This window comes from Columba livia, chromosome 5, assembly GCF_036013475.1.
Source record: "Columba livia isolate bColLiv1 breed racing homer chromosome 5, bColLiv1.pat.W.v2, whole genome shotgun sequence".
NCBI lineage: Eukaryota > Metazoa > Chordata > Aves > Columbiformes > Columbidae > Columba > Columba livia.
The window spans coordinates 16239519-16259465 of record NC_088606.1 but is presented as its reverse complement, the minus strand read 5'-3'; the positions used below and the strand labels follow the sequence as shown (position 1 = coordinate 16259465).

Here is a 19947-nt window from a genome sequence, read left to right as displayed (position 1 = left end):
GTTACAAACAGTTAAATTTAACACAAACTCATTAGGCAAGCAAAGTCCATAAAAAATTACATCGACGACAGTTTTCTGAAGATACTCAGGCTTACATTGTTTTTCCACAGAAGCCAAGATTACGAGTTTTTTTAATTCAACATACTATTGATCTAAATCAATAAAGGACATTGCCCTACAATTGTGTGTGAAAAGACAAGGTACTGGGAAGAATATCTAAATATTTTTGTCTTTGGAATAAACAGTAACTGCTGGAAAAGTGATTATAACAGATACAAACAGGGATCTAAATACAGTTACAGAGCACAATACAGGAAAAGAAAAATCACGTGATTTTAATCAACAACAGTGAAACTAACTCTAGAAACAGCACAGACATCTATACCAACACATTCACTTATTTCAACGTTTTTATTTCCCCAAATACCTACAACAATTGAAGCTCGAAGAGGTGAGTTGATTGGCAGGTAGAGAGTAGAGTAAAATGTATGATCAGGTAGTTCTCGAGTTTTACACTTGGGAGCTAGGTGTGTAAATGGATCACTTGGTAATCTAGCGCAGTACCTAAGTTGACAAAACATTTTACAAATTATCAAAACCTGCAAATTAAAACCCAAATATATTTCAATGGAATCTTGCCTTACTGGTGTAAACACTACAAAAGATGATTTCATGCCATATGGAGCACTGCAAGAGCACACTGCTGACTCATAATGAACTAGCTGCTGAGCAGAAGACCTCCAAGTCCTTTACCACAAAGCCTGTCTCCAGCAAGGTAGTTCCAAGGTTGTAAAGATACACAAGACTATTTCATCTCAGGTCCCACAGTTTGCACGTATCTTTGCTTAACCTGAGTTTACTGTTGCCCTATTCCTCATTGTTCCTGTCTGAATGGTGGCCTTACATCTACTACAGTCTCCTCCCCTGATCACAACTTGGTGTCAAATGCCAATGTGCTGATGTTAAACCACACTGGACCTCTTAATAGCCCATGATTAATGCCACCTACCCTTTGAACCATCTACCATTCCATTCTTTGAATCTGACTACTTTGCCAGGTTTTATCTACCAGGCAGTTCACTGAAATGGTCTACATCTCAAGAATTCGGCTATTAAGGTACCATGGGAATTGGACTGAAAGACTTACTTAAGTAAATCTCATTCACTGCTTTTCCCCTGTTCATACAGTCGATCACTTCATCACACAGGAGACAACAAGGTGGGTCAGCCAAACATGCCCTCAATAAAACTCTGCTGGCTGCTGCCAAACACTTTATGTGCCTGGAAACAGCTTCCATGAGGACTTAATCCATTATATTCCATATGACTAAGGTAAAATTACCCAGTCTGTAGCTCCCTGGATCTTCTTCCTTGTCATGTTTGAAGTGCCATAACTTTTACCTTTTCCTGTCACTGAGAACCTCCTCTAATTGTCATGGCCTTACAAAGCGGGTATTTGACAAGCTCCCTTGGAAGCAAACCATTCTGTCTTGTGGACTTGTATCATATATTCAGCTTGCTTACTACATTGTTTCTAAACATGACAACAGATTGCTATTACAAATGTGAATATTAGAACCAGAAGATTTTACTTCAGTTTTAACAAGCCTTTTTTTGTTTGTTTTCTGGGCAGCTTTTAATTAAACAGGAATCAGTATTACTAAATTTATTACCAGAACTAGAACCTCTGTAGGATAAAGACACAACAACAAAACCACTCCAACCACTTTCTTTAGCAGAGAAGATCCTGTCAAAATTCCCAAGAGGAAATATGTACAATGCCTCAGCCTATGTTTCCATGTTGCAAGACAGACTAAGAAACTTTTTATTCAAGGACAAGAAATAAAAAAATAAACATGCCTCTTACCTATTTATGTGTCCAATAGCAGTGTTAATAGTAACTCTTGGACTGTTCTCATCTGGCCTCAAGACATAGGGTGGAAACACATCATCATCATCAACAATGGGTTCCGTTTCAGTTTCATTGGTATCAACAGATTTTGAGCACTTGTTTCTGAGGATCTTAACATTTCGAGAACAGAACATGGTAAGATTTTTGCCTTAAAAAACACTATGATAAATGTAACAAAACGAGGCACATTCCTTTGACATCATACCTTCTCAATTGCTTTGTATGTCTTAAGATCTTCTTCAAAACTTTTTATTTTGTCTGTATCTGCTAACATGATATAATTGGAAATCGGTGCTCTAGCTCTTCCTTTAGACTGCACATAGGAACGGTATTCTGTAGGCAGATCAAAACGCACCACCAAATTGCATTTTGGTATGTCAACACCCTCTTCTACAATACTAGTAGCAATAAGTAGGTTGGTCTCATGTGCTCGAAATTTTCTAAGAACCTGCAAAAGTAATGAAGACAAATTTGAGAGATTAGTCTGAGACCTGTTTCCATCATTGGAACTATATTACTACTAACCCAATGCAGAAAAATTAGATGGTTGATGATCTGACTAGACACAAATGTGATTTTACATCAAGTTTTAATTCCTGTTTGTGTAATATGACATAGCAATGTCTCCAAACATGCCTCTTTTTTTTTTTTTTTTTTTTCAAATGAGGAACATCTGTCTCTCCAATAAATATATTTGTTAGACCAAGGGCATTCCGGAAACTTCCAATGACTGTGCCCCAGACTCCGTCTGTTGGTTTGGTTTGTTTTTAAAGACACATACACCAACTAAAAAAAAAAAAAAAAAAAAAAACCAAAAACACACACACACAAAAAAAGGAAAGCCAAAGGTTCTGAAGGTACTGCTAGTTTCAGTTATTTTTCTTCAAGTTACCTCTTCCTGTTTTCTGAATTCCACTTCCATCTGCTTGTTACGAGGCTGGTTCTTGCCAATGCCATGTCCAGTTATGAAATTGCTACTGATGTAAGCCAGTTCTGGATCCTGCTTGCCAGCTTCTTTTATCAACCTAAAAGTAACAGATGTGTTTTTAGAAGTTACACAACCCATAATATAGAAGACAATCTTTTGCTTGCAAGATCTACATCAAAAGTGAAAGCATGACAAGCCATGCTCACACATAAACTGACCTTAGTCTTCTCTAAAAACCACCAGTTATAGTGAAAACCTCTGTAAGGACAATAAAAGACAGACTGCACACATACACAGCATGAGTGTGCATGCATCGCACAGATTTCAGACCTATCATGTTAAAACCAGATGTTTTTAAACCAATCTATTATTCTAGGCTTCCCTGATATTAAGGCACCCTACTCACAAGTGCTTTAGTTAATCTCATTTTCTGTAAATTATGACTGATATTAGCAGAAAGACCTGTAACTCCACCTTCAACAAAGTATGTTTCCTCAATATAAGGTGTTAATTTTTAGGTTCAGCCTACCCAGTGAGATGTTTACTACTCTTGAAATTAACCTGAATGTATCCACGTACAATTGGAGGATTTAATCCAATTATTTAAAAGCAACACTGAGGATTTTTTTTTTTGACGGCAAGATTTGAATCTTGAATGTTATTGATATTATTAGTGGTAGGTAATAGGCAGTGTTTTTAAAATAGATACAAAGACTTCTACTTTCAGATCCCCTCTAAGGGAGTCAAGAGGCAACACAATGAAAATGGAAGGAAACTGGGCTCCACCATATACACTGAAGAAAACAGTAAGTGAGCACTTCATTGGTTGTGTGCAATAATGATCAAAATAATCAAAAAATAATCAAAGAATAAGTGTTGTGGGTTTTTTTTCCCCCTCTAATTTGTAGTATGTGTATATGTACAGTGGCCATTGCTAGAGGTCTCTGAAGAGATTAGCTCTAATTACTGCTTCAGGGAAAATTCCGACCGCTTTCTCCCAGAAAATACTACGTATGTAATGAATTTTGTTCTTCCTCAGTCACCATGGACTTCATAAAATGGGATTCTAGTCTCTAAATACTACTGCTATAATAAATATATTTTAAGAAAAAAAAATATACCTCTGCTTTAACTTAGTTCTGTATAATGATCCACAATGGATCACTGGAAGCTTAAGTGATTTTGATTCACTAATTTAAACAGTCAAGACTTCCTTATTCAGCTGCAGTCAGCAGAGGCCCTACAACCAAATCTTCTCCGTTGAAGGGAGCCTACAGTGAGGTTTCCACTGAAGGCTTTCAGTCTTCATTCCAACAGCTCACATCTTCTGATCATCCAGGTATTTTGAAACCAGGTGTGTTACATGAGGTAAAGGAGCATTTTGTAAGTCTGCTAGCTAGCTTTCAGAAGTGGATGAATATTACATACGGTTTTATTTTTTGCTGCCAATAATCTGTACAAAAGGTGCTTAAAAATGGCAGAATTTGGTTACCTATTTGATGTAGAAACAATATTTTCTCAGGTTCATCAGCAGTTAGGATATAGTATAGTGCATAAATGAGTCTAAAATAACGCAATGGGAAAACAGTATAATTTAAATCACATTTGTGACTTAACAGAAAAAAAATCACAACTCTGTTTCCTAGAGGATAATGAAATACTCATTTCAGCTCAGGAGAAGTTGATCAGAATCTGTTAATGTTATTTCTTCAGGAGGCATTAAGAGAATATGTTTATTTCACTGAATGGCTTAGTTTGCCTCATATTGCATATATATGTAAATACATGTCTAAATGCAAAAAGGCAAAGAACAAGATGAAGTTCACAAAACACACATTGGCAAGTCTGTAGATCAAAGAATATATTATGCATTCCAACTATCGACTCAGGCAAAAAGGTAACAGAAGGGTCAGATACAGATGTATCCAGAATGCAATAAACAAACTGCATAGGACAGTTGGCACTCTATCAAAACAATCTACCACCATCCCCCCCCGCCCCCCCCCCAAAAAAGTGAATAGATTGGATGCCATTCATTGTTTGTCACAAATAACATTTAGCAAGTGCTATGTATAACTAACATGGATCATATTCAGGAATAAGGACTGATAAGGAACTAGAGTACTGCGAAGTATACCTTGGCAAATATTCCAGGGTCCATATTTTTCTTGTTGGAGACTATAAGAAAGCACTTAGTGTTTGACCGAATAGGCGTTTTATAAACACCAACTGTTAAAGTAGTACTGGTAAATCTTAAGAGATATTTGTGCAAGGTCAAATTTGATCTGCTGTAAACGTGGAACATATAATAATGTGATTTAGTAATGTAAGGTTAACATTTCCAGAAGTATTGCACTCAGTAGACTAGAGAAGTTTCCAGCATCCACTGGCAAATACAAATTTAAAGACTGATTAAGACAGGTCACTATATGGCTATTTTACAGGTTAAGTATAGTATTTCAGGTTTTGCCTTCTAAAAGAATTAAATTGCAGACTCAGGTTCAAAACAAGCCCTTGAGTACAATTTTCAAAGACACATCCACCCCATATACACATATCCTGAACTACTGGGTTTTTTTTTGTTATTCTTTATGCAGATCCAGAATGATCTCCTTAATGAACTTTAAAAGAGAGGTCTGAAAATACAAGACAATCCCTACATATTCATTATATTAACATCCATGTGCTGGCAGCTGAGTCTGCCTTTTTTCTGTTTTCTTCTTTTAATATATATTTTTTTTTTAATAAAAAGCATTACCTATTTAGAACAACTGCTGTGTATCTTCTTTCCACAAAAATAATTCCACATAAAATATTAGTAAAGGGAGATGGGAAATTAGTCTCTGGCTTCTCTTTCTCCTCAATTTCTTCATCCTCATCATCATCTTCAGAATCACTCCAAGATACGTAATTATCCTGATTCCTATTGTTATACCATTCAACACTTTCAAACTGCTGCCGTTCATATGGTTTATATTTGCGCAAGATTTCAAGCAGCTTTATTACTTTAGGGGTTACAAATTTCAGGTCAAGTGAGGCAGGCGAGAAATGCTCTTCACAGAGTGCATGTATTTTCCTTAGGAAAGTGTCTGTAAACAATAAAAATTTCCTGTGCAGCTCCTCTTGTTCGTGTTTGATATACTTCTGTAGCTCTCTCACCATCATCCCAGCTACCTTATCTGCACACCAGGGTCCCAGAACAACCAACACAGCTCGACAGTCTGATAATATCTACAACAAATGAATTCAAATATCAGTTCAAAGAGTACATTCATGAACCATTCATTTAAGACCAGTATCTTGTTTCTCATATAGCACAATCTTTATAACAATTATGACAATTGTTCTACTACAAATACATTCAGAACTCTGCTTTTGTTATTTAGACAACCTTGGGAACTTTAGTATTTCTACTGGAGCAAGTTTTTCCCTCCCCCCTAAATTACTACAATTAAACTTTGAACATTTCTGGATCTTAAAAAAACAAGTTTCAAGGTCATGGGAGATCATGGAGAAGTTCTTGACTTCAGAAAAAAGGACCCACAACATCAGGGTGCAGAGCTATTTTACTGCCTTAAGCAAATGTGAATATTAAACTAGACGAAGTATTAATCAACAATTGACATTCAAGCCCCACTCATTTATGAAATGACCTCCACTGTTACTGAGTACAAAAATCAGAAGTCTTTTTGCTCATAGTCCAGGACGACTAGCTTAGAAAGCTCTGGTGATGTAACATTCACAGCAAAGAAAAACAATAGCAAGATTTCTATTCTCCAGTTTTTTCACATAGCTTAATGCCCTTACCTGCTTAGAAATTAAGGTAGAATCTCTTTCTTTTGAATGTACAGATATGTTGCAGTCATTTAGAAAAGTAAGTGCTTCATCCAACTCCTTCAGTAATCTTCCATACAACCCACTTTTGTCAGTATATGGTCCACAGTCTACAACAATCTCACACGGCTGAGAAGTATATCTTAATTGAGGGCAAAGATCAAGTTAAACACAGCTTTTGGAAGCCAGAGCTATTTCAGCCTGTTAAGATTATACAGCAAATAACAACAGCAACATGAAGTGCATCGGTGTACATTTCTTTTCTCACCATGAATTCATAATGATGAATAGTTAAACAGTTAAATACTTCAAAGTAAAAAAAAACATCACCCCAAATACTTCATTCTAAAATACTGCTCTTTCTAATACACTCCCTAAAAAAAGTTTAATATTACTATCTTCATTTCAAATATTGGAAAATTTAAGGCAAAGCAAATTGAGTTTATTTGACTACCACCTTCACTTTTGGTTTTCCAACGTGTACTCTTTTGGTACATAAAACAAATACAATTTACATAATGTCAATTTAGGTCTATATATATATATATATACACACTTACACAAGCAATTGCTCTTCTTGAATGGCAGAGATACGAGTGAGAAATTCTTAAAAGCAAATGGTTCACACAGGTTCAGAAAAACGCATTTTATAAAACACCCACAAAACACCTGTTCCAGAACATGAATTAACTAACTTTGACTTTGAAACTCAGTTCATACAACACAGTACAGGTGGTGCAAGAAAACTTGCTACATATGAATGATTCCACAACAATTTCCCTCCACAACAAATCATCATTCACAGGATTCTACACTCTGTAAGAAGACAGGAAAACACCCACTTGCTATGCTGCTTCAATACTGTTTTTACTGCTTCCTAACATCTCCCTCTGTCTTTCATCACCCTCTAAGCCAAGGCTACTCAGTCAAAAAGAAAAAATAAAGAAAAATCAAGGAACTCTTCTGGCATTAAGAACATCTTGCACTGTGGATGTTACAACATTTCACTAAATTAAATAGTAACATTCTTGCATATAATAAACATGAACCATTTATTCTCCAAGCAGAATAAGGTGCACTTTACAAAGTCAAAAACATGTAACATGATTTTTTTAGGTTGGTGGTGTGCTGGGCTTCGGAATTTTTTTGGTTGGTCGGGTTTTTTGTTTGAGTATCAAAGCAAATCGGCCTTTGATCTAACGTTAAGGAAAGATGTGCTCCAACACTGGTTACTCAAAAAGCAGTTCGACATACCCTCCCCACCCCAAACAGAAATAATGGCATCATATACACACAAACTTTCTTAAAATTTTAAAGAGGAAATATTTCTACTGGCTTAGTCCTCTATCCAAAATAAAAACGCAGGCATCATTTTAACAGCCATAACTGTACAACATACCTGTCTAAGACCACCAAATCAGTTGCAGTTTCAGCATTGCTCTTCAAAATCTTCTCCAGTTTCTGGATCTTCTCTTCTAACTCAGCAGGATCACACTTCCCATTTAAAATGGAAGCTGTTAATCCCAAGATTCGAGGACATGATGGATAACCCTCACAGATCTGTGAAGTAAAACGGAATAAAATACCTCAGGACGGTTATCATGCAAATCTACCATCAAGCTAGCAGACTACAAACTTAGATGCTTAGCTGGAAACTGAATAACATTTAACATAATCTTTAAATGTAAATATTTACAATCTGGAAAATATAAATAAATAAATAGCATTGCACAGAATATCCAACCTTTCTAACACACATATCATAATATTTCCATACCATGTAAAAACTAAAGCATCATCTAAAAAAATTAAATGGACAGATGCTGTAGTTAAACTTGAAGAAGGATTTGGGAAGACTGGGTTTCTCATGCTATATAAACCAAACACCACATGGAGCCAAGAATATCCCGAAAGAGGCCTACAAGAATCTTTAGCAATCAGTATCTTAAAAATAATAAAAACTGGTTAGTGCATCCCATTCTCAAACTCAAGTATTTTATTAATGAATTTACACAATTCCCCTAATCCCACAAATTTAGCTTCTCTGTTAACACCAGATTGTTCTTTAATCCCCACTGTAAAATAAAATGCACGAAATACATTCTTTTTCTATCTCATGATATCACGGAGGTCTTAATTCGTTACAGTAATTCCACAGTTCCAAACATGCTAAAATATGGTTCCACTAATATTTTTCGTTGGTGACAAAAGCTGCCTTAAAATAGTTCCCACTTCTCCAGCCCTCCCACCTGACCCCTCCTCCTCTAACAAGTATTAAAGCATTCACGCAATGGAAACCAACCTTCATAATTTCACGGTATGCATGATCCTGGATTGCAAGATGGCACTCATCAAACACCAGAAGATTAATATTTGACAGGGATAAATATTCATTTCTCAAAACAGTCAAAGCAACATGACACGTCATAACCAGAACCTAGTTTGAAAGGAAAAACAAACAAACAAACAAAAGCATGAGTAGAAGAAAAGTGCAAGCTGTCTCAGGTCAAGGAAGTAGGAAAGCCGTCTGCAGGTCTTGCTGGACAGTATTAGCAAATATCGACTCGTGTTCAACTACAAACATCAGGTAGAGACAAAAGAGAATAAAACATTCTCAACTTGAGAAAGTTAGCTGTCTGAAAGTTTTATATGTACCTATCTCCAGTCACATGCCAATGAAAAAAAAAATACAACAGATGATATCAACATCAGCAAGACTACACAGAACAAATGTCATTAAACCCATAACAAGTTAGTGTTCCCTATGTCTCCCACCATCATGTCTCTGGAAAGAAAGAGAATTCTTCATAAACTTATAACCACCTGCAGCTGTAAGAGAAAAGCAGGATGTTACCACAATTCTTTTTAAAGGAAAACTCATTTCTTGTACATTATCACAGATAAAAAGTTAAGTTGCTTGATAAAATTATGCACTATTTTTATGTTAACTTTGAATTCCACTAAGTATCATAACACTTCAGCTTGTCAGAGTTCCTCAGACATACTTCACAGGCCACTATGAAATGCTGGAGAACAAAAAAAAAAAACACCCAGAAATTACAAATAATTGCATAACTGCAAGATATTTAGGTCAGTATAGAAAAAATATAACAGAAAGAATTCAAGAACCACGAAGGAAAAATGTTACCATTAAAACTAATGACTTTCTATCTAAAAGAACTTAACACAAACAACATGCCCAAAAAGGCAGAAAAAAATGTACACCAAAGAGGATGTGCTGCATCCCCAGAGAACATTCAATTTTATAATCTGCTTTGTTACCTAATATTTAAATATCTTTTAATGGCACTTAAAGTACACTATGAACACTCAAAGTTTCTCCTGCAATCACCATCATCAAACCACAAGTCAGGGAGACTGAAAACAAAGGATTAAAAGGATAGCTTTTTAAAAACAACCTGAGAAGACCTATACATGTTTTGCCTCAAAACTGGTATACAAATAACACCAATATACTGAATTTGTTAGAAAAAAGAGTTTACATATAATTGGAAGAAACGACCACTCCTGATCAAGCATAACATACTGTAGACTCCGCTTATATTTACAGTTTATACTTAATACATTACCTGATGCTTAGAGAATTCCTGACTCCACTTCTCTTTTGTCCATGATTCAATTACCTCTAAACTTGAATACTCTCCCACTTTAAGATCTGAATGTGTCCTGACAGCTGACACTTGTTGAGCAACTTGATTTGCTTAAGAAAAAAAAACAAAAAAACAAAAAACCCTCAATCACATAAAGGTCTTTTCAGACACAAATTTTCAAGATGTGTGTCATATTACCTAGCAGCAAGTTTTGTGACATAATCTTTAGCTTAGACTAATATTAAACCAGGTGTATGCAGCAACTGCCTCCATGTAAAAAGCCACAGCAAGAAACAGATTGCTGACTAAAATGCACTTCAGATTCTACATCTTAATTTTAAAACAGGAAACAGAAGATGTCAGAGATAAACAGGTTGTATTAAATGGATTATGAGCAAAAGATTAAATGTATTACATCCTTTAATCAGTTTAGCATCCTTGCTGTTCAAGATTTTACACAAAAGTTTCTCCCATCTTTGCTTTCACACAAACTTCTATTAAGGAATACTCCTTGGAAATATTAGCAGCATGTTTAGCAACTCAGTGTCACTTTCCTCTTACCTGAGTTGACCAAGAACACAGTTCTTTTTCCATTTTTGTTGAAATCTCCCCTGATCTGATAGGACAGCTCTTTAGTGAGTAGTACTGCAATAAAAGTCTTCCCTGAGCCAGTGTTTAAGCAGACTATTGTATTATGATCCAAAGCTGCTTCAAGCAGTTCAACCTGGGTTTAAAAGACAATAATGACCTTACTTGCAGAAATGCAGTGAAAAAGCTGACAACAAAAATAACACAAGTGTTAAATAAACTACAGACAATTCAGCAGTTTCTTTAAAGATCTTTCCAGTGCCACAGATTATGTCTCCTTCATAAAAAACTAGTTTACAAAAAATATTAACAAACATTATATATAGTCTATCTTCTAAATCTAAAATCCTTCAGTATCACCATTTGCTGCTGTTTTAAGTAGCTTTCTAACTATATTGTTTTAATAGATGATTCTGTTGCTAGCTAGACACATTGTGTGAAGAAGTTGGAGCTCTTAAATCTCACTGTATACATCAATTCAGCCAAATAAGCAAGTATATTAGCTCAAGGTGATCTAAGCTCTTCAGTAATACTAACCAAATGGTAGCTTTCCAGCACCTCTGCAGTGCAAACAGGACAAATTCTAGAACTCAGAAAGAGGTTTGCTGAACAAAACGAAAATCAAAGTGCCCTGATAAGGTTTCTGACATTACTGAGCTTCTCTGACCAGTATGTGAACCAAAAATTAAGATTTACCATGTAGAAGACCAAAGATCAGAGGCAGAGGAGACACAATTGTATGCACACAATCAAGATGCACAGTGTAATGTTTACTGTGTTTGCCCCTAACAGCATTTTGCAGAAATCAGCAAGAGAATACTCAGCTTCAAATCTGCTCTGCTCATTAACCAAACTGAGAAGAGGGAATGGGGGATATTAAAAATGTAGAACACAACCAAGCTAAAGAAACAGACACACAATTAACTCCCAATGGGTGGAGCTGTGAGAGGGACATGCCTGGACTGTGTGCAACACCACATAGTCTCCAGCTGCCCTGGTGCTTTTTCTATGAAGTTAATAGATTTAATTGTACTTTTTTTTATAACATTACTGTATTAGTGTTATCACTAGTACCTGATATTTTCTTGGCGTGTAAATGTTATCGTGAATTGCTTCTTGTTGCCATGGCAGTCCAAAAAATGGACCCATTGGGGAGGAAGCAGGGGTCATGAGCTGCAGTCCCGCCATGCTGAGGGATTGCAAAGCAGGGCTTTTCATTCATTCATCCAGTGTTTCTTTCATTGCATTTTTGTTCCAGCACAGCCTACTGTGAGAAGAAAAAGAAACAGTATTAGATATGCCACAATATAAAGCAAGAACAGAAAATTTATTCTAAGAAAAGGACAGTACTTGCTTTTACTTCCAGAAAGTGCTAAATTTCATACTATTTTCAGCAGAAAATGTTCATTTTAAATTTACAGGCACCTTTCCAACCAAATATAGGTGTTTATCAGAGTACAAGGAATTTCGAAAGGAGCAGTACTTTATGGGGCAAAGTTTATTCTAGGCATTTGGATTTACGGACGTATGTTTCAGAATGAAGTTCCATTTATGTTCTGACAGAATCCCGTTTAAAATATCTTCAAAGAATTTTTTTTTTAAAGCTGGTTTAGCTTTACTTCAAGAAAGAAGATTTATTTTTCTAGAACACAGGCATAAATAAGTATCACATTTTCCATTTTTCTTTCCAACCAGAAAGTCCCTATGACCAGTTAAAAGCTTTGCAAACTCACATGCAACAGTAACTTTATTCTAATCACCAGGCAAAGAACAGGAACTACACAAGAACCTCAGTACTTTCAAATCAACAGATTCTGATAAGGTTATCTGTTTAATGAACTGGCAGAAGTATTATAAATAATTGCTGATGACTCCGATAAAGACCAATGGAGAAAAGGAGCCTTATCAAGTTAACCACCTATCTCCAGAAAGATATTCTAATTGATAAACACACAAACCATTCACAACTTGATAACAGTTACACACTAGAAAACACTTTCGTACTAAGGCTATGAAGTCTTCATCACTGGGGCTTTTTAAAATGTTTGCTTTCTGTCAGGAATGATCAAGGTGAAAAACAAAAATTCTGCCTTGCCCAGGGAAACTAAGGCCTGACGATGCAGAAAAATATTGCTGAAGTATAACACAAACATATGGCATCAAACCTAAGAAATCTGAATACTTCCCCTTCAAATCAGATACATACCCTTTTCAACAAAACATTTTCAAGTTAGTTTTCCTCAAAATTCCTTGATGTTCGATATTCTTTTTAGCATCAATCTCAAAATGATACCTAATGATTACATAAAATTGACAAATGCTTTCAAATGTAATCATTCATTAGAAATACATGAGGAAAAGGTAATTATCATTCTACTGCATAGAAATGTCCTTGCTTTTCTATATAACAGGAAGGTCGGTTAAGTTTTAAAAATGTGCAACAGAATAAAAAAAAGATAAAAGTATGATATTGTATCAAATAGAAAATATTAACCACTAATAGTTTGGAGGAATAACTGCTTTGATAGATTACAACTAAAGCAGTACAAATTTAAAAAAAAATCATTTTTGTATTTGTACCAAGATCATGAATTTTACTTAACACAGTTTTCAACTAGTGTTATAAAACACTGTAGCTCTTTGTTGTATATTCACAATTTTAAATTAAATATTATAATTTAGGCCATGTCTAAACACCAATTTATATTCTAACTCCACTAATATTAGATAACTATTGGAAGCTCTGACAAAAGAGATCAAACTGATTCTCTCTAGTTTTTCTCCTCCAGTACATCTTGTACATTACAGAAAAAGTAATACATTGAATTACATGATCATTCCTCTAGCAGACTCACACAGAAGTAAAGCCACTTCATAAAAAGTAGTCAGAGATAAAGCTTTGTCTCTTTTTTTCCCCAAAAGGATGAGGGAGTCCTGAACGACAGTGTGCTTAAGTAACATTGTTCTGCTTCACTCTAAGTAATGATTTCTCTTTTGAAGACAAACATTCAGTAGCAAATGCTACTTGGTGAAAGAGGGAAAAATTCTTGAGTTTTGGCTTAGTAATCAGTGCACTTCTCCCCCATTAAAAATAGTATTTCTTCACTAAGAGAACTGTGTTGATACTGCAGGAATCTTGGCTGATATTTTAATTTGAGCTTCAGACAAACTGTCAGGGTGAGAAGACCCCAAAAAGAAGAGATGTATTCAAATGTTCCATTGTTTAAAGGAAAAAAGGGAATTAATGTACATTTTCACAAGATATACCAAATAATGGTCTTGACATTTTATCTGATTTTTTTTCAGTTGCTTTTGTATGAATCTCCAAACTCATGCAAATCTTCTCATTTCCTTTTTCAGTCCTGTAACCTAAGCTACCATATCAGCCAGAGTTTTTCAGATCTAAACAGATAAAATGGATCGATATGATATTGCTTAACTTAGCTGCAAATAGAAAACAACATAGTCTACACACACCATAAAATCAGTAGTATATCAGTATTCATTTCAGTTATAATAAAAAAACTCCTGTAAATTTTAAATTTTTGTCATACATTTTAAACAACGCACACAAGCACATGCAGGTTATGTTCTAACAATTAAACTGGTAATGTCATAGAGCATTCAAGTGCAGAACAACTAAAAGATGTTTTGGTTCAATCCACCTGTGGAACTACTTGCTTCATGGCTGCTCCTCCACCAGGACTCCAGAGCTCTGGGTCACAGGAGACAACCAGCAGCCAAGATAAGTATGTGCTATACAGTGGCATGTAGCAAAGACATCACCCTTGGCAAGAGTATTTGCACATCAAATGTTAATCAGTATGTGACTAATCAAATTAAAGCATTTGCATGGCAAGGACAGTAGCCCGATACACATCTTCCCAAGCTTTATAGTAAGTTATGTCTGAATGCTACATGAAGCATTAACTTACTGAACGATCTAACACAGAAAATACTTACTTGGCTAATGGATGAACAAACAAAAAGAAAACTGTAAAAATATAACGAACTACAGAGCAGAAAATGAATGTAAAAGTTCATTTACAAAATATAAAGTATTCACTGAGGATGTTCTATACCTGGGGCATCAAACCCATTTTCACTGGAGGCCACATCAGCCTCATGGTTGCCTTCAAAGGGCCGAATGTATTTTAGAACAGTCCTAAAATGAGTTTGACACCCCTGTTCTATATCAACTAGTGCAGAAATCTACAGTAAAGCAACTTCTACTTATACTATAAGCATTCAGGGGCAAGATTTGTTTTTGCCCAAGTGAGGTCAACATACAAGATCTCCTACATCATCTGGTTTCTAAACCTGCTTTTACAAGCATACTGTTTAAAAGGATTTCACTTTGTCTGTGATAGCCCAAAAGCATTACAAAAGCGTATTTGTGAATATTACACCTGCAACTTCAGTTCTCTTAGAGAACTAAAAAAAAAAATTAAAATAAACAAACAAAAACCAAAGCAAACCACAACTACCTCAGACACGAGTGAAAAAGTTTCATTTTCATAGGAAAAGGCTTTGTCTCCTCCATTTAGCAGCTGGTATCTAGGATACCTTGAAAATTAAGCATTGAGATTTCTGCTTCCAACTCAAAATTCAAACTTTCTAATCACATAAGGACCCAGAAGGTCTAAAATAAGGAAATACTGTCAAAACATATCATTCAACGGGATTAATCAGAAACCTCTTCTATGTTATGCTACCTTTAACATACAACACAGCTGTACGAGACACTCCTTATGTGTTATCCTTTAAAGACCTTCACACCACACTGCTTAACACCAGTTTTTATATTTGGTCTTACAATATTCTTAAAAGGGAAAAACAAACAAACAAACAGATCTGTTCCCTTTCCAGAAGGGCAAACAGAATGCATAAATGCTTACAAAGCTCAGATGTAAGCATTCCTTTATGAACCAGCTTCCCTGGTTTTCCAAGCATAATAATCAATACTCATTGTGAATGTTCATCTTGAACTAGAAGAATTTTAGTAGTTCTATTTTTGATACAGGACCAGTCTCACAGCACAAGCAGAACATTGGTCTCCAATAGTACACCAAGACATACTCAAGCAGCAAAAGCTGCTTTCCATTGTTCAGAAAAGTTTCATTAAAGAACTTATTAAATGAACATTGCACTGAGGCTCTAGATTTGAGAGAGCTGCTTCTGAAGCATTTCTACAAGCAATATAGTATAGTTAATAGCTGGAATCCCTGGCAGACTCCTCCTGAATGTCTGTATATAGGAGAGAAATGGAGTACAACATGACAGGTAGCAGACTCAGAAAAACACACAACCCCTCAAGTCCTTCATCTAGTGTTCATCACCAGCATGACCCAGCCTGGATTTGAGGCAAAAGCCTAATAAACATTTTCTGTTGCAATTAGTCTAGCTCTTTCAACAGAGGCAGCAAGACCCAGTTCATACCAAAGTTACGCTGCTGTACACTGTAAAAGTCTTTAAAGTAAAAGGAGTATACCACCATATATCAGCACAAGGTACATGGGCTGTAGGGAATTTAACAGTACAGAAAGAAAACGTGAAGAAAACAAACAAACAAACCACAGTTTTCAAGCATCTCTATAGTGACACCAGTACATGAAGCATTCAGAATCTAAGTTTAGAAAGGGGGTGTTTCAATTTTAACAAATACAGACACGTAGCTTGATTCTGGAACAAATTATTTTTTAAAATGATGTATAAAAGGCCCTGTGCAACTGTCCTAACTATGTAGTTTCTTAATCAGCAGTGCAGAACTGGTGCTATGCCGATTGCTCTTCTTTTACCTCCTTAACACAAAGGACAAAAGATAAAACATGAACTGTGTGGCACCTAGGATGAAAGACAGTGTGAGCACCAGTAAAACTGGATACATTTCTGCCTTCCCTATGTTAACCTACTACCTATTTTTCTTTTACATAGCTTTAATCAGACAGCCTCTTCTCCCATTTTTGCTGAACTCCTAATTCAAATTGAATCACGTTATTGAAACTAAGGTCTTAATAATTTACCCGTCACTCACTTTCCTCACCATTGACTTTGTATCTCTTATTGTGAACAACATATAAATTCAATTCTAATTCCAAGTCTTTGTATCTCCCCTTTCCTTTTTTTTTTTTTTTTTTTTAAATCGATTGCATTTCACCAATACAACCATATTAGAACATAAAACCCACAAGAAATATTTAAACACACACCCTTTTAAAAAATGAATGTATTTCTAATCATATTCAGCTTCATAAGAGATATCAAAGCATGTGTTTAATGACAAACGTATCTATGCCTCTGCTGTATCTCACCTTCTATGGATAAAGTAGCTAATTTCATTATTCTTTCCAAAGAAATTCACAGTAAATTTCTGTAACATCACACATGGAAGTTACTTTAAGGTCCTGAAGAAGCTTTAGACATAAAATAGGAGAATACAGTGAAGTGATACACAAAAAGCTGCTTCTTTTGTACTACAAAGCACAGTCTTACCGTTTTAATTTCCGCAGTCTCTGTGTTTATGCTTCCCGAACTGCATTTTGACATCATGATATCAGCTTGTAGATTAATCACATAATTTGCAAGCTTCGCCTCTTAAAAACAACAACAAAACCTATGAACTATAAAAATGGTTTGAAAAAGGAAGTAACTACAATAGCAGGAATAACTGTAGGAATGCAGTTGCTTTTAAACATTTAAATATCTCAACCCTACACTGTACGTTGCTAACAGAAAATGAACTACTTAAGTCCATACTGAACATTAATTAGTATTAGAAGAGTTTAAAAGAATTAAAAGAAAGCTAATTTTTCATAGTATAAATGTGCAAGGAAAGCATACTTCCCTAATCCTATTTACAGCTTACTAAAATTAATATAACTGGTTTATGTGAGAAATATAGTAGTAGTATATTCTATGTAATTTTGTTTTGATCGGTCTAATTGTACTGCTTTTATTACGCATCTGTATTTTCATTTCACTTGAGTTAAACATTAAAAAAATATTAAAATCTGAATGCAAATTTATTTAAAGTATTTCAATTTGAAGCCACAGTTAACACAGTAAACTCATGAAAAAGCAACAACCATCTCTTCCTAAGTACACTAACACATGTTTTTTAATACCAGGAAAAATATTGTGCAATAAAGACTTATTTGCATAAAAATACATTTAGCTATACAAGTAAAATTAGGAAAAACATGACGAAGAATTTCAGAGATATATTAGCTATTCTATAATACTACAACTTAAAACAAAAATACATATATATAAGCAGATCTACGATGCTCAAAGCTCTAAAATAAAAAAATTACACAATATAGTCACCTAAACTATGAGATTTCCCAGAGCTGAAAAGAGATTCTGAAGTCAAATTTTTTTAAATCAATACTGAAAACTTAAATGCAAAATGGATCTTGATGAAAATTTCTACTCCAATCAGTTCCATAAAGTCAACAAGAAGGACACTCCCAAGATTACTTCAGTATGTTCAATTTTACCTCAAATGCTGATGCTGAGCTTTTCCAGAGTCTCCAAGCCTGTAATTTTGTTTCACCCTAGGTAACCTAAAAGGCAATATAAAAAGAGAGCATTTTAACATGAACTGCCATAAAAATCAATTGTGCCATGTGGTAGTCTGCTTTCTTGCATTTTAATATTTAGCTCTGTAGCAACAGCACATGGTCCTTCAAAATCTAATTATCATATGTCCTTTTTTGGCAAAGGATACAGACAGTCAATGTCTGAAAGATCAGCTTTAGAGTGGTCAGGAGATATTTGCATATTTTCTTTTATCTGCTTAAGTAATTGCTAGCTGTGTCCAACTAGATTTACAGTTTTTCTCCCCTCTGCTCCCTTCATGCATATTTCACCTAATACAGTAATGAAATCTTGAAGAAACTTATCATTCAACACATTTATTAAAGAAAAAAAAAATCTTAAAGAATGTGTTTTGAGAAAACAACATAAAAAGTTATTGCTTTATTTTACAACAAGAATATGTAGGGAGTGCAGCACAGAAAATCTGATGAGTACTGCATTCGTGTACAAAACAGACCTGCAGAAATGTTATTCCCAGGGCTGCTCTTTAAATTCGTGTTTGCACCATACACGCATCTTTTTTCTGCAGAAAACCCAGAAAATTGCTTTTAAGATGCAGTGACTAGAACTTAAATTTATTATAACATGTCCTTGTTATGCCAAAGTTATTAATTTATTCACCACCTCTAAAACATGAACCAGAATATATATTCCATCGAACCAGAAAATAGCCTAACAACAGGAAACTGTCACATCTCCTGTAAAAAGATACTCCCCCTTTATATCTGCAATAAAAGCAGAAAGGAACAATACAGCATTCAGTCCCGTCCCCCCCACCCCATATAACAAATATGAACAGGGAAAAAAACATTCAACACTGCCAGTAAAGCTAATGCCATGTATTACTTCCAACAGCAAATTTACTTTATGTCCTAAACACAGATAGCAAACAAAAAGCATACAGATCAGCAGGTAAGATCTGGCAGAATCAAAAAAATTTTTAATTCTCCAGTAACCCCAACAATTTCCTTTGGCACATCAAAGCCACAAACCAGCAGACTGCAGCTTTAATCGATCGGCAGCCATGAATTACAGTAGGCCTGTTCAGTGCCGAAGCCAACACGAAACCAGACAGGCCACATTCCTGAGATGCAGTCAAGTTCTAGTATAAAACAGGGCGCTGATACCATTAGCATCTCAATGGTGCCGCTGCACCCCCGGACAAAGGCGAGGGGCGGGGGCGACCCTTCCCTCCGCGGGCACAACCCGCCTGGCCGGGGCTGCCGCGAACACCCGCACCGACCCACGCACAACTCCTCCGACGCACAACTCCGCACGGAGACCCGGCAACAGCGTCTTAAAACAAAAATAAATTTTTAAAAATAAAAATAATAAAAAACACACACCACAAAAACCAAACCAAACCAAAACACAAACACCAAACAAAACACACACACACCAAACACACAACAACAAACAAACAAAACAAAACAAACACAAAAAAAACACCACACAACAACAAACTATACATCTCA

The 19947-nt window shown here is 35.4% G+C and overlaps 1 protein-coding gene across 1 annotated transcript in view; it reads right to left on the bottom strand.

The window, feature by feature from the left end:
* The window catches only part of DICER1 (dicer 1, ribonuclease III), a 37186-nt gene extending 25076 nt beyond the window's left edge, over positions 1-12110 (bottom strand). The window contains 12 exon segments of the mRNA XM_021292352.2: positions 432-564; positions 1868-2022; positions 2118-2360; positions 2805-2937; positions 5599-6071; positions 6648-6816; positions 8074-8234; positions 8977-9111; positions 10265-10395; positions 10847-11009; positions 11948-12070; positions 12072-12110. Coding sequence (XP_021148027.2) covers positions 432-564; positions 1868-2022; positions 2118-2360; positions 2805-2937; positions 5599-6071; positions 6648-6816; positions 8074-8234; positions 8977-9111; positions 10265-10395; positions 10847-11009; positions 11948-12070; positions 12072-12095 — 2043 coding nt within the window. The 5' untranslated portion in view covers positions 12096-12110.
* Positions 12111-19947: the final 7837 nt, after the last annotated feature.